Genomic DNA, 23,304 nt, shown 5'->3' with positions numbered 1-23,304 from the left:
GATATCATCCTCTGGGACATCCGGAGGGAAGTCGTCTCCTGCTTCCCAGGCGCGTAGCCACTCGTCCAGACGTTTTGGTGGGCCAGGCTGTCAAGGCATTGTCTGTGGAAATCGCGGATCTTGTGAGGCGCGCTTTGAAGTCGCGGGCTGGGAACCACATCCTCTGATCCTCATCGGTACCACGCCACTTAGCCCGGTATTGCAGCTCCCCTTGGTGCACGCGAGACGCCAGGATTTTGACCTCCCATTCGTTCTTTTTCCGTGTATCGGAACTGACTCCAGAAACTCTGTTGATTGGCCGGATAGAGGGTCGTTGGCTGCACGTCGAGCTTGTCCGGTGAGAATATCGGGTGTATCTTAAGAGGAACGAGTCAATCGCTGTTTCCAACCTTCTTCACGATCTCGAACGGGTCCTCGTACTGCTCTGACTTACGAGTATCGGACCCTTGCCGTACGGAGCCGATGTATGGAACTCGACCCCCTTGTGTCCGTGATATTTGCCGATTGCGAGGTATTCCCCCTTCGTTGTCACAACGGGACCTCTTGAGTCTGTCTGCGGGTACTGCGCCAGAAAAGATCACGGCGACAAGGAATGCCCTGCGTAGAGCACCGGCTGCGCCATCCGAAACAAAAATTCGAACGAGCTCAAACGGCCTTTATGAACACACCAATGCAGTGCTCTGTCCCGTTCCGAGCGGGATCCTGGAAGATGGCAACGATACTCGCACGACCCATAAAACCGGAGTGAACGGGCTGCGTTCACTGGGAATTGCTGGAAGGAAACAAAGCAGGCAACTTGAGCCGTTCTTAGCACGGCCGGTCTTTTCCAAACATCAACGCGGGGTTCGCATGGAAAGGTGAGGAGACATGGCGCTCGGAGCGGAACAACTCGAGATAGCCAAGTCCGATTGGGTCCTCTTAACACTCACCCATACTATGACTGTTGTCCAATTTCCAGCCATCACAGTGAAGTCTTGGCAAGCTTTTAACCGGATACGTCAATATAGCTCACTGAGCCAATTAGACTGGGTGGTTTTAATTGAGGTGGCCACCAGGTGGGATGTTGGTGGAATCCGCCGAACGCGGTGGCCTAGTTATCAGACATGCTGTCTGTCATAATCAATCATCGTTTCCAGAAAGCTTTCTTGTCATCCAATATCAATGTGAACGGAGGACTTATTAATAACAAATGCTTACTGTTGGGAGTTGGCAACTCCTCCCCAATAGCGCTGGATCCTTTGAACCACTTGAAACAGCCACAACCCAAGACATCCTTGTAACCAACCGGTCCCTGGTTTGTTCCAGACCTAAAACAACTGAATATATTCCTACTGTATCAGCTCCGGAGGATCATAGCTAACTCGCAAACATATCCCCCTTCGGCCGACAGGGGCAAGGCGAAGTCGGCGCTTCGTACGTGATTGTACTATTATCATTAATTACTCGGACTGTCCCTCTGATATCAGGCCCCAAGGGACTGACTCAACAGGGGTGGGAAGCATATGCCAGAGCATTTTCATTCTTCGAATCGCAAACCTATCGAGTTTGCATCGATTTCAGATTCCCTTACTACGAAACCCTCGATCGCTCGTTGCTTCACGGACATTTGAAGACTCGTCGGCACGATGAACGTCAACAGGAAGTTGGATCGGTTCAAACAATGGGCAGGGGAGCGTATGGGCGGCGAGGCCCGGACGAGTGTCTCGAACGACTTCAAAGCATTGGAGGCGGAAATGAACCGCAGGCATGAAGGTGAGCAGCTTGTTTCCAGAAGAAAGTTGTCGGCGGTCGGCTCACAAGATGTCCACAGGGATGGATCGCATATACAAGTCCACGACGGGATACATCAAGGCCATCTCCAAGCGGAGCGAAGGCGACGACAAGGAGAGGACCTTGCCGATTGCACGCTTGGGCAGCGCCATGGTCACCCATGGCGAGGAGTTTGACCAAGATTCCCAGTTTGGCCAGATCCTGATCTGTAAGTGCGAGACTGCTTGGTGGGCTGTCGTTGTTGGATGCTGACTGCAGTTGTGCAGTGTGCGGTCGGGCGCACGAGCGGCTCGCTTTGATGCAAGAAAACTATGTGTCGCAGGCGACCTCGAGCTGGCTTGAGGGTCTTGAACGGTCTCTTGCCCAAATGAAGGAGTACCAGGTCTGTATCCATGCCAGCCGTGGACCACACGAACACCAGCTGACAGTCACGTCCAGGCAGCCCGGAAGAAGCTCGAAAGTCGCCGGCTGGCCTATGACGCTTCCCTCGCCAAAGTTCAGAAGGCGAAGAAGGAGGACTTCCGTCTGGAGGAGGAACTGCGAACACAAAAGGCAAAGTATGAAGAGGCCAACGACGACGTCTATCGCCGGATGCAGGACATTCGCGATGCCGAAGTCAACGTCCTGAACGACCTGACCGCCTTTGTCGAGGCTGAGATTAACTACCATGACCGCTGCCGCGAGGTCTTGCTGCAGTTGAGAAAGGAGTTGCCGAGCTCGTAAGTATACCCCGAAACTTTCGAGCTGCGTTCAGGGTTGACTCGCCTTGGCCGTCCAGTCATGCTCGCTCCCAAGCAGCCAACGGGTCCCGTTCTCGACCCAACGTTGCCGGACATGATTCCGTCGAGGAGGCTCCACGCTCGCGTCCCGCCATTTCGCACACCCGGAGTTCGTCGACCAACGTCTGGGAGGACATCCACCGCGGGGACTGGCCGTCGCATCATCGCCATTCGACCGTGGACTGGTCCACGTTGGTGTCGCGCAAGGAGGGCCCTTTCAGCGAATCGGCTGGCCGAATGCCGTCGGATTCGATGAGGATGCCGATCCGCTCGGCTGGAGGATCTCTTCGTTGCTCGAGCCGACCTCAGAACACCTTTGCCGACCCGTCGGATGACACGGACACTCCTCATGACGACCACACATCGTCTCCCTCGACATCGAGCAGCGATGTGTCCCGCACGCCGAGCTGGACCACGCTCCATTCTGCAGGCGCGGGCAAGAAGGCTCCGCCTCCGCTGCCTTCCCGCGCGAAGAAGCCGCCGCCGCCGCCGCCGATCAAGAGGGCCGTATAAAGCGCTCTGATGAACTATCGATACGCTGATTATTTGCTATGTCTTTGGTATGGTACTTATGATGATGTTTCTCGATGTCTTCGTGTCAAGCGGGCTTGACTGGGTTACGGTACTATCTTTCAGGCTAAAGTAGTATTGTTACGAACATGGCCTTGCTCTGCGATGCGTGTATGATTCGACGATGACTTTTTAGCACTACTGCAATTCTTGTTTTTACATGCCCTGTATGAATAGCTACCAGAGTCATTTCTTGTTTGGGCCCTGCTCCTTGGTTTCAGGCTCTCAGCTCAGTCCTTGGTAGAAACTCGCGTCAACTGGTGTCGCTGATGATTGGACAACTCTCCTGGAGAAACCTGTGCCCGCTCATTGGCTGACCCAAAGTCTCTCCGCCAAGCCGCTAACCCCAGTGGCTGAGTCAGGAAATCACGTGCCCAGCGGCGAATCTTTCTTTGCAACCTTCGCCCGCCCGTCCTTCGCCCTCTGACAGGCACAACCAGGGCCACCGACCACCGCGGAGCATCGCAACACCCGCTCTTTCCATCCCCATTTCATCCGAGCTTGCGTCCCACGCGCCTTCCCACGCGCTCTCGGGCCCTTTGCAATTCTTTCTCCCGCCCTTTGGGCCCCCCGGTCGTCGCTGCCTTATTTTTGGCCACTCCCTCTGTTCCTTCCTTTTTGGTTGCGCTTCAAGTACTTTTTTTTTTTTTTTTTTTTTTTCCTTTCTGCGCCTGCCTCGGTTGCCCGCCGCCGATCGCGCTTTCCCGCTTCCCTCCCAACTCCGCTCGCGCCTTCCCCGTGTCTCTCGTCTCTAGTGGCGCCTGAGGTGTCCATCCGCCATTGCCCGTCTTCCCTCTTTTTTCGGCGTTTGGTCGGATTTCGGCACGGCGCGTCTTCTGTTTTTCCGGGAATCCTTTCGCTGTTGATTGTCAACGCGGGCGCGCCGCGCTCTACCGGGTTAGACCGCTCTCACATGCTTGCTTAGTCCGTGGAGAGCGGATCGCATCGCTCCAGCATGGCGTCGATGCAGCCCGGCCCCAATCCGGGCCCCGGCGGCATGAGCCTGCCCCCCAATCTTACCCAGCAGCATATCCAGGAGGTGTACCAGGTACGTCCGCGCGCCGATCTGTCCGAGAGTCACAGGGCTAACAGTGATGCGCAGAAATTCCGTCAGATGCAAGAGCAGGGTGTGCGCCATGACGACCCCGAGTACCTCAAGGCCCACAACCTGCTTGCGGCCGTCCAGCGGCAGCAGGCCTACCATAAGCAGCGCATCCAACAAGCGCAGTTGCAACAGCGCCAGCAACAAATGCAACAACAACAGCAGCAGCAATTGCAACAACAACAACAACAGCAGCAATTGCAACAACAACAACAACAACAACAACAGCAATTGCAACAACAACAACAACAACAACAACAACAGCAACAGCAACAGCAGCAGCAGCAGCAGGCAAACGGCGCCGCGCCGGACGGCGGTCCGAACGGGGTGAATGGTATGTGGACCGATATGCCACAAAGCAATGTCGCGCGCAGCAGTCTGACATTCCACTTGCTGTGATTTTAGGTCGCGCCGCCGCGCCAGAGTCTCCAACGGCTGCGTCGCCCGGTGGCCAGTCGGTCGCCGGGGGACAGCAGACCCCCATGGCCAAGCCGGGTCTCCAGGCGCCCCCGAGCTTCACACAAGAGCAATTGAATACGCTGCGGAACCAGATCGTCGCGTACAAGATGCTGGCGAAGAACCTCGCGATTCCCCCGAAGATCCAGATGCAGCTGTTCGGTGCGAAGAAGGCCCAGACACCTTCCGCCGAGTCAGCCACCGGCGCTGATGGGACGGCCGACAATGCGGCCCAGGCGGGGGCTGAGTCTGCTGCCGACGCAAAAGCCGCGTTGTCGAGGAATTGGTATGATAGCTTCAAGTCGCCCTATGATATCCTCCCCAAGACCATCAGCTATGCGGAACATGCGTCGCGGGCGAATCGCCCTCGCATCCCCAGTCTGTTCCCCGTCGGCATCGATCTGGAGCAGATCCGCGAGGACCAGGAACTCGCGCTGTACAATCGGATTGCCGCGCGCAAGGCAGAGCTCGCCAAGCTGCCGGCCAACATTGGTGTCTGGGATGCGTCGTCCAGTGATAACGCGGTTCCGGACGACTCTCTCAAGCTCAAGGCTCTCATTGAGTACAAGATGCTGAACTTGCTCCCCAAGCAGCGGCTCCTGCGCCGACAGCTTCAACACGAGATGTTCCACTATGACAATCTAGGAATTACTGCCAATCGCGCCCTCCACCGACGCATGAAGAAGCAGTCCTATCGTGAGGCGCGCATCACGGAGAAACTCGAGAACCAGCAGCGCGTTGCTCGAGAATCTCGGGAGAAGAAGAAGCAGGACGAGCAGCTGCAGGCGATCCTCTCGCACAGCGCCGACGTCCTCCAGGCCGGCCAGCAACAGCGAGCCCGTCTGCAGAAGCTGGGCCGCATGATGATGCAGCACCACCAGACGATGGAGCGCGAGGAGCAGAAGCGCATCGAACGGACAGCCAAGCAGCGTTTGCAGGCGCTGAAGGCCAACGATGAGGAGACCTACCTCAAGTTGCTCGGCCAAGCCAAGGACTCGCGTATCTCCCATTTGCTCAAGCAGACCGATGGCTTCCTCAAACAACTGGCCGCCTCCGTCAAGGCCGAACAAAAGAGTCATGCCGAACGGTATGGCGAGACTTTCGAAGTCGACTCGTCCGACAGCGACGCGGAGGAGGACGAAGAAGGCGGCGCCGGCGGCAAGATCGACTACTACCAGGTCGCCCACCGGATCAAGGAGGAAATAACTCAGCAGCCTTCGATTCTGGTGGGTGGTACCCTGAAAGAGTACCAGCTGAAGGGTCTCCAATGGATGATTTCATTGTACAACAACAATCTCAACGGCATCTTGGCCGACGAGATGGGTCTCGGCAAGACCATCCAAACGATCAGTCTGATCACGTACCTGATCGAGGTCAAGAAGAACAACGGGCCGTTCCTGGTGATCGTTCCTCTGAGCACGCTGACCAACTGGACGCTCGAGTTTGAGAAGTGGGCGCCCTCCGTGACTAAGGTTGTATACAAGGGACCGCCCAATGCCCGAAAGCAGCAACAGCAACAGATCCGCTACGGCAATTTCCAAGTCCTCCTGACCACATACGAGTACATCATCAAGGACCGTCCTCTGCTGTCGAAGATCAAGTGGCAACACATGATCGTCGACGAGGGCCACCGGATGAAGAATTCGCAGTCGAAGCTCAGCAGCACTTTGACGCAATACTACACCAGCCGCTACCGACTCATCTTGACCGGTACTCCGCTGCAAAACAACCTGCCGGAGTTGTGGGCTCTGTTGAACTTCGTCCTCCCCAACATTTTCAAATCGGTCAAATCGTTCGATGAGTGGTTCAACACGCCATTTGCCAACACCGGTGGTCAAGACCGAATGGATCTGACCGAAGAAGAACAACTGCTGGTCATCCGTCGTCTGCACAAGGTGTTGCGGCCGTTCCTGCTCCGCCGTCTGAAGAAGGATGTTGAGAAGGATCTTCCGGACAAGCAAGAGCGTGTCATCAAATGCCGCTTCTCGGCCCTGCAGGCCCGGCTGTACAAGCAGCTGGTGACGCACAACAAGATGGTCGTCAGCGACGGCAAGGGAGGAAAGACGGGCATGCGTGGGTTGAGCAACATGCTCATGCAGCTGCGGAAGCTCTGCAACCATCCCTTTGTCTTCGAGCCCGTTGAGGATCAAATGAACCCTGGCCGCGCCACGAACGATCTGATCTGGCGGACAGCCGGGAAGTTCGAACTGCTGGACCGAATCCTGCCCAAGTTCAAGGCCACGGGCCACCGGGTTTTGATGTTCTTCCAGATGACGCAGATCATGAACATCATGGAGGACTTCCTTCGTTTTCGCGGACTCAAGTACTTGCGGCTGGACGGTTCGACCAAGTCCGACGATCGGTCAGATCTGCTTAAGCTGTTCAACGATCCCAGTTCGGAGTACTTTTGCTTCCTACTGTCGACGCGAGCTGGTGGTCTGGGTCTCAACCTGCAGAGCGCCGACACGGTCATCATCTATGACTCCGACTGGAACCCGCATCAGGATCTACAAGCGCAAGATCGAGCGCACCGAATCGGCCAAAAAAATGAGGTCCGGATTCTACGTCTCATCACGTCGAACTCGGTCGAGGAAAAGATTCTGGAGCGTGCGCAGTTCAAGCTGGACATGGATGGCAAGGTCATCCAGGCCGGCAAGTTCGACAACAAGTCTACCAACGAGGAGCGAGACGCACTCCTGCGGACGCTCCTTGAGAGCGCCGAGACGGCCGACCAGATCGACGACCAGGATGAGATGGATGATGACGATCTGAATGAGGTGATGGCTCGGTCTGAGGAAGAATTGGCCGTGTTCCAGCGAATCGATCAGGAGCGGATGAAGAATGATCCGTATGGGCCCGGCCGCCCGCTCCCGCGACTGATGGGCGATGAGGAGTTGCCCGAGATCTACCTCACGGAAGACAACCCTGCGGAGCCCGAGATTGATGAGTTCGCCGGTCGGGGAGCGCGTGAGCGCAAGGTCACGCGATACGATGACGGCCTGACGGAAGAGCAGTGGCTCATGGCCGTCGACGCGGACGATGACACGATCGAGGATGCCATTGCTCGGAAGGAGGCCAAGCTGGAGCGCCGTCGCCAGAACAAGGAGCGCAAGATGCGGAAGCTGAGTGGCCTGGATTCGTCACCGGAGGCCTCTGGGTCCGAAACTCCGCAGCCCAAGAAGCGGCGCAAGCCCGGGCCCAAGCGCAAGGCCGACGACTCGGCAGATGGGACGCCGGCGGCCAAGCGGAAGCGAGGCAAGCCGCCGAAGGTGGTGGACACGCTCAGTCCGGAGGACCGGGCGACGTTGCAGAACATTCTGAACGCCGTGTACCAGAAGCTCATGGATCTTTCGGAGGAAGTTCCCCCGGAGGAGGACGACAGCGACGATGAGCCGGTTGTGCGGTCCATCATCGAGCCGTTCATCAAGCCGCCGTCGCGCTCAGTGTACCCGGAGTACTACACCATCATCCAGAAGCCGATTGCGATGGACACGATCAAGAAGAAGATCAATCGGGAAGAGTACCAGAGTGCGCGGGAGTTCCGGGATGACATTCACCTGATGTGCGAGAACGCGCGGACGTTCAATGAGGACGGCAGTATTCTTTATTCCTACGCCAACAAGATAGAGGTATGTACAAATTTTTTTCTCACTACTCGTCTCTGCTACTTGATGCTAACTATTCGATTAGGAAACCTGCATTGCGGAGCTCAAGAAGGAGACGGCGGACCACCCCAAGTTTGCCAACTTTGAGGACGGTGAGCCCGCGACCGACGGGGCATCTTCGGGCGCTGCAACGGGCGGACAGACTCGGCTGAAGCTGACGTTTAGCGGCGCAAACAAGGGAGAAAATACAAATGCCGCGAATGGAGAGCGCATGAGCGACGAGGAATGATGGGAGTTGTACGGATTATTCGCTTGTGTTTGTTTGTTCGTTACATGACTGGCGTTGTTTTGGGCTGGTGTTGGCCGGCTGGTTTGATTGATTCGGATATGTATTACGGTAGCATGAATTGATTCGTCAACTCCAATTAACTAGTTATTATTCTATGATTCAGAGATTTGCATGGATGAATGCGAACTTTTACTTGCCAAGTAAAGTGCCTTTATGTTTCTGAGAACATTCGGAAACGTCATTCCTTGCTCACGTAATCAGCTCCACCGTGCGTCACCGACTCACGAAGCTTGGTCCAGCCAGCTTTCCTATTTCCCAACCACCGACAGATCCCGAGCTACACTACATATTATTCATTCCACTCTGTTGGATCTTGATTCTTTTCTCTTTTCTCAGAAGAGCATACCCTTTTTTTCTTCCCCCTATACAGCCATTGTTCACACCGCAGTTAGAACGTCAAGGGAGTCCCGCACCCTTCTCCTTCTTGAACCAAGATGGCCACGTTTCAGGACCGCGCTCAGCATCAGATAGCGCAGCTTGACAAGGAGGTAATGTACCTTCTGTATACCCTTTTTTTTTCTTTCCTTTTCCCCTTTTTCCAAGTAAATGGCAGAAAACAAAAATACTGATTCTGGTTTATTAGCTGTCTAAATACCCCATCCTCAACCAGCTCGAACGTCAGACTTCCATTCCCAAGGTGTATGCCGTCCTGGGCCTGATCGGAGTGTACTTCTTCCTGGTGTTCTTCAACATTGCGGGCCAGTTTCTGGTGAATTTTGCTGGGTTTATCATCCCGGGGTATTATTCGTTGCAGGCGCTGTTTACAACGGGGAAGGCGGATGATACGCAGGTATGTTTCTTTCTTTCTTTCTTTTTTTTAGGTGGACTATGCTGACATTGTGCGATAGTGGTTGACTGTGAGTTATTCTATTTGTATTATGTGTCAGGGCTGGACTGATATGTCTAGTACTGGGTGGTTTATGCCTTTTTGACCGTTGTCGAGAGCTTGATTAGCGCTCCCTACTGGTTCCGTATGTTTCCCTGCTTCGGCTCGATCATCGCTTCCTGGCTTGCTGACTGGTACAGCCTTCTATTACATTTTCAAGTTCATTCTGGTTCTGTGGATGTCTCTGCCGCAGTTCAAGTAGGTTCATTCTCATCGGCTGGTGCAGTATAGAAGTGGCTGACACCCCCCCGTCCAGCGGCGCTCAAATCGTCTTCCACTCTTTCATTCACCCCATCTTCTCGCGCTTCTTCCCCGCTGGTTCCACTTCGGCCAACCTGCGCGCTCAGGCTGACGCTGCTACCAAGCCGCACTCGACTTGATTGCGCCCCGTAGACCGCGCTGGCTGTTTTTGAGGCGGATCGATTTCGGTCCGCAAGGTTGACCGATCGGATGTTGGATGTCGCTGAAGGGTTATTTGAGTTAGTTTGTGTTCTCTGTCGGCCCGGGAACGTTGTTATCGCTGTCGGTTTGGATCGGACGGTTGTGTGTCGCGTTTGTCTTTAACGAAATCGATTCGGATTGTCGTTGTGTGCATTCCGCCCTGTAACCGACGTGGGTCACTACTTCGGAGCGTTTGCTTTCATTCTAAGTTGTATGCAATTTTGTAGTCCTCAGTACAGCCCGATGCGCGTCCCCCAGCCTTCCTGCCTGGGGTTCACGATAATCCGATAGGGAAACGGATTGGCATCGCTCGTGGTAATCGGCGGGATATGACCCTTGTCGCGGTTGACGATGGACAGGATCTTCATGGCGGCTTTTTGGAGCATATTCTCCATTGCGCGGCGGACTTTGGCTCTTTCTTTTGCTTCGCATCAGCAACGATCCTTGAAACAGGGACGAAAAAAAAAGGGGGGGGGGGGGGGGGGGGAAAAAAAAAAAAAACCCCCCCCGCCCCCCGCAGCCCATTCAACTCGTCCTAGAACAGGATTATGCATCCTTTCATTCAGTTTTTATGGGGGTAGGCCTACCTAACTATTATGTATTATTCCGTACAGCCTCGTGGAATCCAACCCAGCAGCCAAAAAATAAACAAAAACAAGAGCAAAAAAACCATTCACAACCCACGATACTCCCCCTTCAACAACCTCCCAATCCTCTCCCCTGCCGTGGACAAAATCCTCCCAATGGAAGCATCGGCATCATTTTGAGCCTCCCACCGTTGTTTCTGTCGTTGTTGTTGTTGCTGTTGTAGTTGATCTCGTCGATCTCGCTGAATCCGTAACAAAGCAGAGGTAAACCCGATACCGAGCGCGAAGAGAGGGTCTCCGATTCTACGACTCGATTATCATTAGTATTGAGTGGTTTTACAGACTGGTTTTGATTTACGGTAGGGGTTCACAAAGGAAGGGGGGGGGGGGGGGGGGGGGGGGGGGGAAAGAAAAACATACCCGAATCCGTCCTCGGCGTCGCAATCGTCACATCCACCGTCCAAATCTCCCAGCACGACTCACTCTCCTCCGCGCCCTTGCCGCCAATCCCTGCTAACCCGCCAAACCCCCACATCCCCGAGCGACGATTTGGGCGTTTTTTCTCCAGGAATTCGACGGCGATCCGCCCGCGGACGCCATTTCCAGGATCGGTATTCTTGTTGGTATTTTCATGAGAAGAAGGTTGAGGAGAAGAGAGATGTTGCCGCACCAGCGCCGTGACGCGCGCGTCGATGAGGGTTTCCAGCTCGACGTCGGCGATCGCGGGGAGGGTGAGATGGAGCACGTCGATGGTGTGAGGGCGGATGGAGGGGAAGAAGCGGTGGAAGAAGATTAGGTTTAGGATTCCTTGATTCACATGGTTGTTAGGATTCGTCCAGAAAAAAACAAAAAAAAAACCCGTACATGGGAAGAGGGAAAGGGTTCATACCTTTGAGGACGTCCTTGACGGCAGTCGAATCAGCAAAGATTTCCAGAAAGTATTCGGGGGGATTGCGGCGGGGTTCCATCATTTCTCTTTTTTTTTTTTTTTCTTTCTTTATTTTCCTGCCGTTGCGGACGGGGTTTACATGTGCGACTTCTGGAGGAGAGGTTTTGTTGAATGCTAAAGGGGGACGAGGGGAGGAAAAATTTTGGAGACTTGGAGCTATTTGCTCCCCCGGAGATCGTGTCCAGGCCCTTCAGTCCAGAGTCGTAGTTGTTGTGTCAGCGGCATCGGTTTCATAGGCACATTTTTTGCTATTGGATCGAGTCGAACGGCCTTCATGTTCAAAGTACTCCGTACAGTATTGGGTGTGGGTATATTTTCCAAGTGGTGGACGGAGAAGTTATTCCCAGCCTCGGACGGGGAACTGGTCTGGAGGGGCAAACTCCGCTGCTAGCCTTTCTTCTCCGCCACAGCGGCGCCCCTCCTGATTGAATCCAAAATGTTCAGTTTCTTTGATAGATCAGATCTGGATTGCTTTCTCCGGGCAAATCATTTGCAGTGTCTGGGGTTGTCCGCCACTGTGTTCTCTCTGGATGTTTCCATGGTTGATGATTCGTCCGGTGTTGGTTCATGGCAAAGTATGAATCCAGGTTTGTTCGAAATAATGCTGTTGGATTATATAGTGCAATCATTCACAAGCCAGACTGGGGTACCTTCACTGAACATTCAGATCTCTCTATCAAGAATAGGTAGTAGTATTACTCTCTTTGTATACCGGATTGATATGAGCAGTCGGCATGATTCTCCCCTCATAGGTCAGCCGAGGCACAGAATCATGTGACTCGGTAAACCCTCCACGCTAAACCTTCCTGAGTAATCAAAGTATCAAGCTCATGATTCGCCGGCGTTATCATCCCCAATGCTGATTCATGATGGATACCCAGTACACCCGCAGCTAAGCTCGGCTCGCATGCCGTACCATGCCTTGAAGCTAGCAACCGAAAAACACTGCAGGATTCAATCGCTCCCATCGCACGATGATAGGGGCCACAAGACGCTGGTTCCAGCGCCATCGCAGGAGCCTCGCGATTGGCGTTGGAGTCGTCGGCGTCGGTTATCTGGCCGGGCAGTATGTCCTGTCCAAGATCTCCGAAGCACGCGAGCGGCTCAGTAGTGATCGAATCGCAAAGGAAAAGTCCGTTTGCCTATCCCCCCGCACCCCCCCCCATCAAATGAATGACAATCAATAATGCTAACGGAAGTAAAGTCTTCGCCGCCGCTTCGAACAGAACCAAGCCGATTGCACCTTCACCGTGCTGGCGCTGCTGCCCACGGCTGCGGAGAACATTATCGAGGCCCTACCCGTTGAGGAGCTAACGCAGGAGCTGCAGCGGAAACGCGCGGAGCGGTTGGCACGTTTGAGTGGCTCCGATGCCGCCGGGTCAGAAATCAGCTCCGTCTCTGCTAGCGTCGTGGATGAGAGCGATACGCGCAGCCTGTCGAGTCTGCAGACGGACAGCTACGTGCATGCCAGCCAGGTCGCCGGGTCGGCTGGGACTCCGACAGCGGAGTCGGGGGATGGCACGCAGCCGCAACAGCAGCAGCAGCCGCCGAAACGGAGTCGGGCGCAGCTGTGGAATGACGTGAAGATTACCGGTTTGTCCTTATCGTCGTCGGCCTATGCAAGAGAATTTGGTTGCTGACGGAATGATGGTACAGCCCTAACGAGATCGATTGTCCTCATCTACACACTCTCCCTTCTGACCCTATTCACCCGCATCCAGCTGAACCTCCTGGGTCGGCGCAACTACCTTTCCAGCGTCGTTTCCCTTGCCTCTCCTGCTTCGAACACGTCCACGATACACCTGGAAGATAACGACGACGAGCTCGGGCAGGCGTTTGGAAATGATTTTGACACCAATCGCCGATATCTCACCTTCAGTTGGTGGCTGCTCCACCGTGGTTGGAAGGACCTGATGGAGAACGTCCGCGCGGCGGTGATCGAGGTGTTTGGCAGCGTCAACCCGCGCGATGACATCACCCTCCCTCGTTTTGCGGAGCTCATCCTGGAAGTTCGCACGAAGGTTGAGGGTGCCACGGATGAAGAGCGACGGTAATCAATCTGACTTTGATGATTTGATGTGATCATGCTGATTGAGGGCTAGGGAGCATAACCTACTGCCGTACCTCCTCCCTCCCCGTGAGGAGGAAGATACCGTCCTCCAAGAGTCCGGAGTGTTGACGGAATCCACTCCCTCGTCGCCAGAGACGGCGGCGAACCTGCGACACCTGCTGGACGAGACGTCCGACCTGATCGAGTCTCCAACATTCACCCGCATCTTCACCCTTCTCAACAACGAGGGCTTCTCCATGCTGGTGGACCGGAAATGCGCGCAGCAGGCGTTCAAATCCTCCGCAAATCCTGCACCAGTGCCCGAGTCCTTCTCCTCCGTCGCCACGGTAGTCCCCGGCCCGCCCAAGGCGAAACTGGCCACGGTCCTGGCGGTAGTCACCCGTGAGGCACACAGCATCGGGCACGGCCCGAACCCGCCCAACGATTACCTCGTCGCGATGGAGAAGAATGTGCGCGAACTCGAGGCGTTTGCGGCGGTGGTGTACAGCTCCAACTTTGAGCTGGGGCTCCTGCAGTCCCTCCCTAGTTCCATCCCTCCGACGACGACAACCAACACGTCGCCGTCGACGCCTGCCGCGCAGGCGGGTGGGAACTCGCCGGCGACGCAGCCGACTCAGCCTGCGGCGACGACGACGGCCACTGAGCAGGCGGCTGCTTTTGCGTCGGCGTGGGAGCAGGCGCAGCGGCAATCTTGATGGATATTATGATCTCGACGATGGGCATTACATATACATTGGAGTATTGTAGGACATTACCTACGCTATGCATTGATACCAGAATTGGCCAGTACTCAAGTCGCGAATTCATCATACATGCTTCGTTTCAGCCCCAGATTCCGAGTCCAGACATTCCCAATTCTCTCCACGTGCCATAGAGCAAATGCAACGGCATGACATATTGACACTTGATTACATTCCCGTTTGAGTCATGTCAACTGTTCTAACCCCAACTTTCTAGAAAAACCGAGGATATCCCACTCGTCTGATTGGCCTTTTTTTTTTTAACGAATTAGCTTCCTCTTTCGATGAAGCCTTGTTGCTGTTTAACTTTGTCCCAGGTGGATCTCCGATGCCGGCGATGCGACCCTGTTGGACCGTGCCGAATTCATTCCCGATCTCCGTCTGGAGTCCGTGATTGGTTCAATTTTGCGGGGGTGACAGAATAGGTTTAGCGTGGATGGTGAACGTGTGGGGAAATAAGCAAATTGCCTAAAAGCTGATTGGATGGAAAAAAAATTGTTGCTTGCGGGAGGGCAGTTCCTAGTTTTGGGCACTGCTTGCTGCGTTTGTCTGGCTGGCGGCCCTCAGGCTCTCCCAGAAGTCCTGCAAGAGAAACGGCGAATCGGCAATCTTTACTGAGGAAGAATTGAGTTATGCTATTGTTTCTAGAATGTGTGATTTACAGAGTATGTATTGCAGGGAGCAACAAGTTGAGTGCGATTCCTGGTTCAGACTGACAGGATTGCTCAGGACCAAACAGCAGGCAGAATCATCAATCGGAGCCATGGGCGGAGATAAAGCAACCTGTTAGTAGTATTTATTTATCGCTTGTTTGCTTGGTTCACAGGACTGTGCTACCGATTCCATTCTCAACCACGCAGTTAGACTCTGTTTCCCCGTTTTTTTTTTTTTTTTTTTTCTTTTTCTTTATTTTTTTTTCTCCGAGTAACCTATTTTTCTGCTATTCGTGCGACATTGTCGTCGTGTTCCTGTTTCCTCGTACTTTGTACTTTTAGACGATTCCCAGCACAATGGGGTTGAGCTGTATGTCTTGAGCCCTCAGTTCTGTCGTTGTCCTTTCTTGAATTCCAATTATTCTCGCAAGTCGCGATCGCGCCATTGACAATGCCTCTAGCCGACGACGAGAAGCACCCGCGCAACGATGCGCTCTCCGACGAGCCGCTGCGCCTGACCAACACCACCGAGCGGCGCTTGATGGCCAAGATTGACTTGCATCTGTTGCCTGTGCTGAGTGTGCTGTATCTGTTGGCGTTTTTGGATCGGTATGGTTCCAAGAGATATATATATATATATCCCGAAAAGCAAGGAAGAAGGGGTGCTGACCCCGATCCAGTGTGAACATCAGCAATGCCGCGATCTTCAATCTCAAGGAGGACTTGAATATCGTCGATGGAACAAAGTACAATACGGCCCTCACCATCTTCTTTGTGCCGTATGTTCTGTTCGAGGTATGGAAGAATACTGCGCGGGGGTTATGAGTGTGGGTGGCTGACTCTGTTCCATCAATTGGTTAGATTCCCTCCAATATCCTGCTCAAGAAGCTGAGACCGCATGTTTGGCGTAGGGTTCCCTGGATACCCCCGGAGATCTTCAAATCGATCTGGGCTGACATCCTGCTAGTATCGTTTTGCATGTTCATGTTCGGCCTGGTGACTGTCTTCCAAGGGTTGGTACAAAACTGGAGCGGGCTGATGGCCACGCGGTTCTTTCTTGGTCTGTTCGAAACCGGCATGTTTCCTGGATGTATGTCCTCTTCGTCACGGAAAAAAACTAGGAGTAAAGGCTTGAAGCTGACCCCAACAGGCTTCTACCTCATGGGTATGTGGTACAGGCGCGATGAAGCCCAGCGCCGCTTCACATTCTTCTTCAGCTCCACCACTCTGGCCGGTGCCTTTGGCGGCTTGCTGGCCAGCGGATTGGGGAAGATGCAGGGCCTCCGTGGATATAACGGCTGGCGGTGGATCTTCCTCATCGAGGGCGTCCTGACCTGCGTCGTGTCCTTTGCCTGGTTCTTTGCCATCCCGGATTTCCCCGAGGAGGCGAAATGGTTGACTGAGGAGGAACGCGCGTATGTGAGGGAGAAGCTTGCGAGAGACGTGGGCAAATCTGCGCACGAGAAGCCGCTGACCGTCAAGGATGTGCTTGACGTTTTCAAGGACTGTAAAGTGTCCGTCCACATGCGGTTTTTTTGCACGCCCTAACGTTGTTCCAGATAAGATTTTCATCGGTGGCTTGATGTACTTTGGGCTTATTGTTCCTGCTTATGGTCGGTCTAGAAAAAAAAAAAAAAATAGTCGGCATTCCCTCGAGCAGCATGCTGACCGACCGTTTGTAGGATATGCTTACTTTGCGCCTACTATCATCAGATCTTACGGATATGGACGTGAGTGGACCACGGACGGGCTCAACGGGCAAAGCTCACTGATCGTCATCTCTCAGAGATCAAGACGCAGCTATATTCCATCCCGCCATGGGCAGCTGCTTTTGGATTTTCCCTGCTGATCGCGTTCCTTTCGGATAAACTGCGCCATCGATTCATCTTTGTCATGATCCCACTGCTGATTGCCATTGCGGGCTTTGCCGTGCTCTTTACAATCCACGGCGTCGAGAATCGCAATATCCTATACGGTGCCCTCTTCCTGGTGACCTGCGGGGCCTATTCCGCAATGCCGGTGATTGTCTGCTGGTATGTCATGAACCTCGGCGGTCACAAGCGGCGAAGCGTGGGGACTGCATGGCAGATTGGGTTTGGAAACAGTAAGTCAACATCCCGATTTCGTTCTTGGGTTGTTGTTTGTATTCGAAGAGACTAAATCGAACATAGTCGGCGGAATCATCGCCACTTATTCATTCCTGCAAGAAGACGCGCCCGAGTTCCGCGCAGGATACGCCATTTCCATGTCCTTTTGCTGCCTGTCCGCAGTATCCTGCGCGGCGTATCTCGTCGCGGTCTGGCTGGAGAACCGCAAACGGGACCGGAATGCCACGGTCATGCATCCGGACGCCGTCACCCAGACGGCGGAGGACGATGAGGCGCTGGGTGACCTGGCGCCCAATTACCGGTACACGTATTGAAGCCATCATCATGTATGTATTACGGAGGTATAGACATCTTGGAATACATAAAGAGTGCTATATACTACTGTATGTATCGAGTCCTTGCATCATTCATCTGGGGTTCATTAGAATCACGTGAAAAGTCACATGATTATGAATTGACCGCCAATCCAAATGCGGTTAGTCGGTGGATAATTCAAGCGAGCTTAGTCAGCAGCCTCGCACACAAAGCCCGCCGCAATGCCGCACTCCACCATCTTTCTTTCAACCAACGTCTCATCCTCGAAGAAGTGTAAGTGGAAGGTGACCTGCAGTGGGATTTGTCCTCTGACTGCAGGGGAATGGTTCCTTTGAAGAGCATATGGCAGCTAACTTGGATCCAGCACCGAACCATCTACGAAGATGAGAGCCAAATGGAGGAAGAAGCGCGTTCGCCGCCTCAAGCGTAAGCGCCGTAAGGTCCGCGCCAGATCGTGAGTATCCCTTTACTCGTAGTGTTTTCCGTTTGTTTCTGCAGTTTTTGCTGATGATTTCCCTTACAGCAAGTAAATTCGTGGCCGCCTCCATCTCGGGTCTTCTCCATGACATCATCTCCTGAATGAGCAGCAAACACGACCGTTGAATAAAAAAAAAAAAAAAAATTTAATCTTGACTTGGAAGAATCGTCCGGACTGGTGGTCGATGATTAAGACTTGGAGAGTTGTGTCAATGCTCAGCCTTTAGCGTTCCAGCTCCGCAACTCTTTTCAAGTTTCTTGACCCTCGTTGAAGGGGTTGTCGGCTGAAAGTCTGGGGTTTTCATTTCCCTTTTCTTTTGTTTTCCGCTAGGAAAGGGGCAAGGAGGAATCTGGTAAAGGGTTCTCTCTTCTGCTTTGGTTTGTTAATTCTTCGGGTCAAGCGCCGTGTGTTTGTCGGGGTTGAAAGGAGGTTCCCAGGCCGGATGCACCATCCGGTGTGGATGGCATGGTTGCCTCGAGGTGTTGCCATGGAGGGAACTGAACTATGTGTAGGAGGATCCGGTGGATTCGTTGCGGGTTCATCGGGGAACTACATGGGGTGATGTCCACGGTTTACTTGATTTGTTATGGGTTATGATGGCTCTGATGTTGGTAGTGAGTGATGAATAGAGTCATCTTTCTGTAACTTTTTTCTTTTTTTTCAGCGTATGTACCGGTTGATTGTGCCTTTTGGGTCGATGATTTTTCTAGTCCCCCACAGGTCTCAGTGGCTCGTTCATCCTGAGGCTTCAAGTTCGTCGTCGGCTTGTTGAAGTCTCTCAATTGCTACCGTCGAACTCAATCCCCAATGGTAGGAATAATTGGGCCATTTGAAAAGCTTAGCTTTTTATACATAGCAATAACAATACATACAATTGTTGATCCACTACCCCTGCCTCTTTGAACTTCTTTTGACAATGCAAAGTGACATAGTACTCAGATTGAAGACAGTGTGGTGTGTGTTTTGGTCGTTGCGCACCCAGAAGCACCTTCTCTCGTCCCTTCACTTCACAGCCCTTCGTACTCTCCCTTCGGCGCTCAAAGATGCCATCAGGATCGTGGAATGGAACGAACACCTTTTCTTCTGGCTGTCCCTCCCGATGCCGTTGTCTCTGCTTCACGGTACTGACCCAGGGTTTGTAAAGCTGCATCCTACTGCTCCGTACTAGTATGTATTAGAAGGTCAACCTAGTATTTTCCATAGTGAACCGTCGTCTTGACGCTCGAGAACGTGCCAGATCTGTGGCAGGTAGCTCATTCCATTTCCTCTCTGTTCTCATGCTGGGGAGGGCGGATGTGGAGAATCCCTCTTCGAGGCGGCGTATCACCATGGCTGTTTATTCTTCAGCCCCCATTTGCTTATCTAGCCGGTTCAACATCGCCTGTCGAACTAGACGGTGCGTGTCATAACATGTCCGGGCCCTCTCTTCCAAGGATGAAAGCTTTCCAATGGCCAAGCATCTGGAGGAAAGGAGAGACGGGGGGGGGGGAGGTCATGTTGTGGCAAACAGGTTCTGCGCCTCCTGTCTGATATCCAGTCCTGGCATACGATCTCCAAGACCACAGATCTGCTTCCTTCAACGCGAAAAGTTGGTGTTTCGGGGTTGATCCATGATCCAAAGTTCGTGCAGTTGTGATCGCGGTCTTGATCAAAGCTGCCGCCTTCAGCAATGTCAGGACGCCCCTTTTGGTGCTAGACAAAAATGCCAGCTGCCTTTGTACTCCTTGCCAATGAGATCGACACCGGGGCACGAATCGTCCAATGTCATCTGAACCCCTCATCTGTTGCAGACCTAGAAAGCATCGTTGCGTGCAAAAGCGGTTTGCATGCTTTCTGTCGGTTGTCCTCCATGGTCACGAGTGAACGAGTCTGTCTGGGCGTGTACATAGTACCCTTTGGATCGTCCAAGTATGGTTGTCGTCTGTCCCCCTTTCAACGGGGCGGTATAATATGGCAGGATGGTTAGGACTCGTCAAATAGGTAGCTGTCTCCTGCCTGTTTCCGTCACTTTTTTGGTCTCAGGTGATGGATTGGCAGCCCATCAGAGCAGAGACATTGTAGCCAGGTAGCGTAGTATCCGCTTGCTTCGCCCCAGGTATTCAATTCATAGTAATCTTGGGTTATTCGGCTCGTGGAGGTACTGTAATATAATCGTACCGAGATCCTCGTGCGGTGCGCGCAGAAAGATCAAGGTATGGAGTATTCTAGCCCTACTTGTGTCATAAGGCCAATGATGCCGATTCAATCAGTCTTTAATATACTCGGCTTCTCATCCGCGCCGGTAGGAATCGTGTCCAGCTGGAACAAAGTTATCCATCCGAAGAGGTTCTCAAGAGTGTTTGTGTGGTGGCTTGTATTCGATCGTTGAGACTACCGTCACGGTATTGTCGGCACCGTCGACGAGTGGATGCATAAGTAATCTGGTATTCAGCGAGATGTACTTGAGATAAGTTGTACTTTGGCCACTTGACTCCAGGTCGTTCAAGGTACGGTGCTTGCATGATATAGTAGCCTCTTCCAACTCTGGAAGGAACGTACTGAGAACATCTGTCGGATGGAATGTATTATGTAATACATGGAATGACAAATCTAGTTAGTACATAAAAGGGGTCCCACAAAGGTACCCAAGGTACCAGACATGTACCTGAGCAATCATCACAATTCACTGTTCGCCGCCCACCATACTGTCACTTGCTTGTATTTTGTCAAGATTTCCGTTATTTACCTGCTCGTAACTGTGGTCGTTCCAACAGTTATGAGCCCGGTGTGCTGAATCCCTTGAGTACCGGAATTGCTGCTTTGGAAGGCCTCAGGAATCCATCATTGGGCAAACATCTCCCCATCGATCTCGACACCAAGTTCAGCCTGTGTTCAGACTTCCCGATTAACAATGAACCTACGAAGATGGCGGCATCAGCGGGTTCGATCATTCTCCGGGATAAGGAACTTATTATCATCAAGGCCCGGGGACTAGGACTGTGGGACTATGTCAACCCTGAGGGCCCGTTGTTTGGAATGTATAAGGAAGAGCCAGAAAGGCCACCTTATCCACAGTTTGCGATTTCGGAATCGACGCTGCAAGAACTTCCAAGCCAGAGTCGTGGCAACAGGAGAAGAACTTCTCACACTGCATCTGGAACTGAGAAGTCATACCGAGACTCAAGGGCCTGCAGAGGATGTCGGGAGAGCGATCCCAGATACACTCCAGTGGCATAGAGTGGAATGGGTCTACTACGATGATGACAAGAAAGATTGGAGGGCTCAGAGAGAAAAGATTGCACAATTGGAGAAATGGATGCTGGAATCAGTGTCGCCGCATTTGGCGGAAGTGGCTTGTGGCCCACAGGAAGGGGTTCCCGAGTGGTACGTGAACTTGAAGAATAGCACGGGCGTTACTCCAGATGTCGAAATTCGAGCGGCTCGAGACAAGCACCTTGCAGTTCTCCGCCAAACATCAAGACCACCTAAGGATGTCAAAGCCTGGGTTCGGAGTTGGGAAGAAGCTCTGACAAAAGCTAGAACTGTTGGAGTGAAAATGGTGGAAACTGCGATTGATTGGTGGGACGCATTTTCAGGAGCAGTCATGAACTTCGGGTACGTCGATTGGGCGCGATCCTACAACATCATACACAAAGAAAGGATTGCTGCAAACACAATCGATTATTGGGTAGTGACGAACGATTTTATGGACTGCCTTCGTCTGTCAGAACATAAATCGAGAACTGTGGCGAAAGGTGCCTTTCCTACATTCGGAGGCCATGAAGACCACTAAGAAGAAGAACCGGATGGTATAACAAATTGGAGTGATCAGAGTCAGCAACGAAAAGGAAAATCACCGGGCAAGGCTCAGCCAAAAGGCCATAAGCGACAACATTCCATACGATGTCAATTGTGTGATGAAGGCCACACGCTTGACGTGTGTTGGCTTGCATTCCCGGAGTTGAAATCTCCTTACGCAAAGATCTCAGAAGAAAAGAAGCGAAAGGCGAGAGAACGGATGAGATCAGATCCCAGCCTTGGGCGCCTTATTGAGTCCTTGAGGAAACGCTTCCGGGCCGAGAATAAGACCCATGTCGAAGGGAAGCATGACCCAGAGCACGAGAAAGGTGGTAAATGACTAGCCGTCCATCGGCACGAGTCGAGATTCACCCCCCAGAGGCTTCGTGCGACATTCGCGAACGGAGAATATCCCCTGGAGGACTCGGTGATCCTCGATTCAGGGTTAAATATTCACGTGTTCAACTGTCGAACTCGCTTCGTTGATTTTAAACCGGCCACAGATGGTGTTGAACTTCGGACTGGGGATGACCGACTTAGAAATCCAAGGTTACGGTAAAGTGGAGGTCCGGTTGTCTACACCAGAAGGAACACGGAACTACCGACTACGAGATGTGGCATACGTTCCAGATCTGGCCACGAACGTGGTCTCAATGTGTCTCTTACGGAAGGTCGGGATTTGGTGGGATATGAAATGCAACGCAACCGTACTCCGGCACCATAAGGGTTCTGTTTTGGCAATCATCCAAGAACACTATGGTCAGTTCGTATTGGAGTACAATCCCATCGATAAAATAAAGGTTGCCAATTATTTTCGAATGAACAAGACCACATCGTGGACAAAGAGCAGGCCAAAGAAGGCAGACATCGTCAGGTGGCATTTACGTCTCGGACACCCAGGCCCTGGAGCTCTCGTACGCCTTGTGTATGATACGGAAGGTGTCAGCATTCAGGGACTTAGCGTTCAAACCTACGAATGTGATGCCTGCGCAAAAGGAAAAATCCAGCGCCAAAGCCGCGTTCCGAGAGATCTGAACGATGTCCGTCCAGGTGAGAGAATTGCCGTGATTTCCATGACTTTGAGAGGGACCCAGAAGGCTATTCGTCCAGGATGCTCTTCCCGGATAGAGTATCTGGATATACATGGGACTTCTATCTACAGGATCGCTCGATGAACTCTACTTCAAATGGTTCATCGGGATGTTGGAGGTTCAACACCGGAAACAAGTACGAGTTGTTGAGTGCGACAATGAAATCACCACGGTGAAACCAGCAGTTGCGAGATATCTTCTGGACAGACATATCAAAGTCGAACCCTCACCGCCCTACACACAGGCACTCAATGGTGCGGCAGAGCGCTTCGGGGGTGTCGTGAAACAGAAGATAATCGCCATGAGAGAGAAAGCTCCAAGCTCCCAGTTTCCCTTTGGAGGGAGATAGTAATATCGTCTGCCGCGGTCTACTTGTTGAATCGGACCCCCTTTTTTGTGGGAGATTTGTCATAAAGCGAAACCCAGTTATATACCAAACAAGGTAACACCTTTCTGTAATTTCATGTAATACCTACGTTCCATCCAACAACATCCCACAAGTCCCTAGGTAGAGGTAGGTAGGTACCGAGAGACTTTTGGCATGCATAATCTCATCCACAACTCTGACCCTGCTACG

The 23,304-nt window shown here is 52.8% G+C and overlaps 7 protein-coding genes across 7 annotated transcripts; 6 read left to right on the top strand and 1 right to left on the bottom strand.

Annotated features, from left to right (window-relative positions):
* Window positions 1-1,625: 1,625 nt before the first annotated feature.
* On the top strand, window positions 1,626-3,062 carry VTN31DRAFT_7313 (uncharacterized protein; the record flags this gene model as incomplete). The annotated part of the gene is made up of 5 exons (XM_069408021.1): window positions 1,626-1,752; window positions 1,811-1,978; window positions 2,037-2,152; window positions 2,209-2,489; window positions 2,549-3,062. 5 exons carry the CDS (start codon window positions 1,626-1,628, stop codon window positions 3,060-3,062), a joined length of 1,206 nt encoding a protein of 401 aa, XP_069257811.1.
* A 1,012-nt stretch (window positions 3,063-4,074) lies between these two features.
* VTN31DRAFT_7312 (uncharacterized protein) lies at window positions 4,075-8,571 on the top strand (the record flags this gene model as incomplete). Its single annotated transcript, XM_069408020.1, has 4 exons — window positions 4,075-4,167; window positions 4,222-4,555; window positions 4,627-8,306; window positions 8,368-8,571. The coding sequence occupies 4 exons, from the start codon at window positions 4,075-4,077 to the stop codon at window positions 8,569-8,571; spliced, it is 4,311 nt and encodes a 1,436-aa protein (XP_069257810.1).
* Window positions 8,572-9,065: 494 nt separating this feature from the next.
* VTN31DRAFT_7311 (uncharacterized protein) lies at window positions 9,066-9,897 on the top strand (the record flags this gene model as incomplete). The annotated part of the gene is made up of 6 exons (XM_069408019.1): window positions 9,066-9,119; window positions 9,215-9,421; window positions 9,480-9,488; window positions 9,539-9,602; window positions 9,658-9,715; window positions 9,774-9,897. The coding sequence occupies 6 exons, from the start codon at window positions 9,066-9,068 to the stop codon at window positions 9,895-9,897; spliced, it is 516 nt and encodes a 171-aa protein (XP_069257809.1).
* Window positions 9,898-10,188: 291 nt separating this feature from the next.
* VTN31DRAFT_7310 (uncharacterized protein) lies at window positions 10,189-11,516 on the bottom strand (the record flags this gene model as incomplete). Its single annotated transcript, XM_069408018.1, has 3 exons — window positions 10,189-10,376; window positions 10,966-11,352; window positions 11,435-11,516. The coding sequence occupies 3 exons, from the start codon at window positions 11,514-11,516 to the stop codon at window positions 10,189-10,191; spliced, it is 657 nt and encodes a 218-aa protein (XP_069257808.1).
* Window positions 11,517-12,468: 952 nt separating this feature from the next.
* Window positions 12,469-14,260, top strand: VTN31DRAFT_7309 (uncharacterized protein; the record flags this gene model as incomplete). Its single annotated transcript, XM_069408016.1, has 4 exons — window positions 12,469-12,626; window positions 12,699-13,087; window positions 13,151-13,544; window positions 13,597-14,260. 4 exons carry the CDS (start codon window positions 12,469-12,471, stop codon window positions 14,258-14,260), a joined length of 1,605 nt encoding a protein of 534 aa, XP_069257807.1.
* Window positions 14,261-15,315: 1,055 nt separating this feature from the next.
* Window positions 15,316-17,380, top strand: VTN31DRAFT_7308 (uncharacterized protein; the record flags this gene model as incomplete). The annotated part of the gene is made up of 10 exons (XM_069408015.1): window positions 15,316-15,328; window positions 15,420-15,567; window positions 15,639-15,753; window positions 15,820-15,865; window positions 15,926-16,048; window positions 16,109-16,465; window positions 16,518-16,571; window positions 16,641-16,688; window positions 16,745-17,062; window positions 17,130-17,380. 10 exons carry the CDS (start codon window positions 15,316-15,318, stop codon window positions 17,378-17,380), a joined length of 1,473 nt encoding a protein of 490 aa, XP_069257806.1.
* A 4,759-nt stretch (window positions 17,381-22,139) lies between these two features.
* VTN31DRAFT_7307 (uncharacterized protein) lies at window positions 22,140-22,811 on the top strand (the record flags this gene model as incomplete). The annotated part of the gene is made up of 1 exon (XM_069408014.1): window positions 22,140-22,811. One exon carries the CDS (start codon window positions 22,140-22,142, stop codon window positions 22,809-22,811), a length of 672 nt encoding a protein of 223 aa, XP_069257805.1.
* Between the last annotated feature and the right edge of the window lie 493 nt (window positions 22,812-23,304).

The sequence above is a fragment of the Thermomyces dupontii genome, assembly GCF_041956625.1.
Source record: "Thermomyces dupontii strain NRRL 2155 unplaced genomic scaffold VTN31scaffold_9, whole genome shotgun sequence".
Taxonomy (NCBI): Eukaryota; Fungi; Ascomycota; class Eurotiomycetes; order Eurotiales; family Trichocomaceae; genus Thermomyces; species Thermomyces dupontii.
Note: the sequence above shows the minus strand (reverse complement) of the source record. Positions and strands in the feature narration are given on the sequence as shown.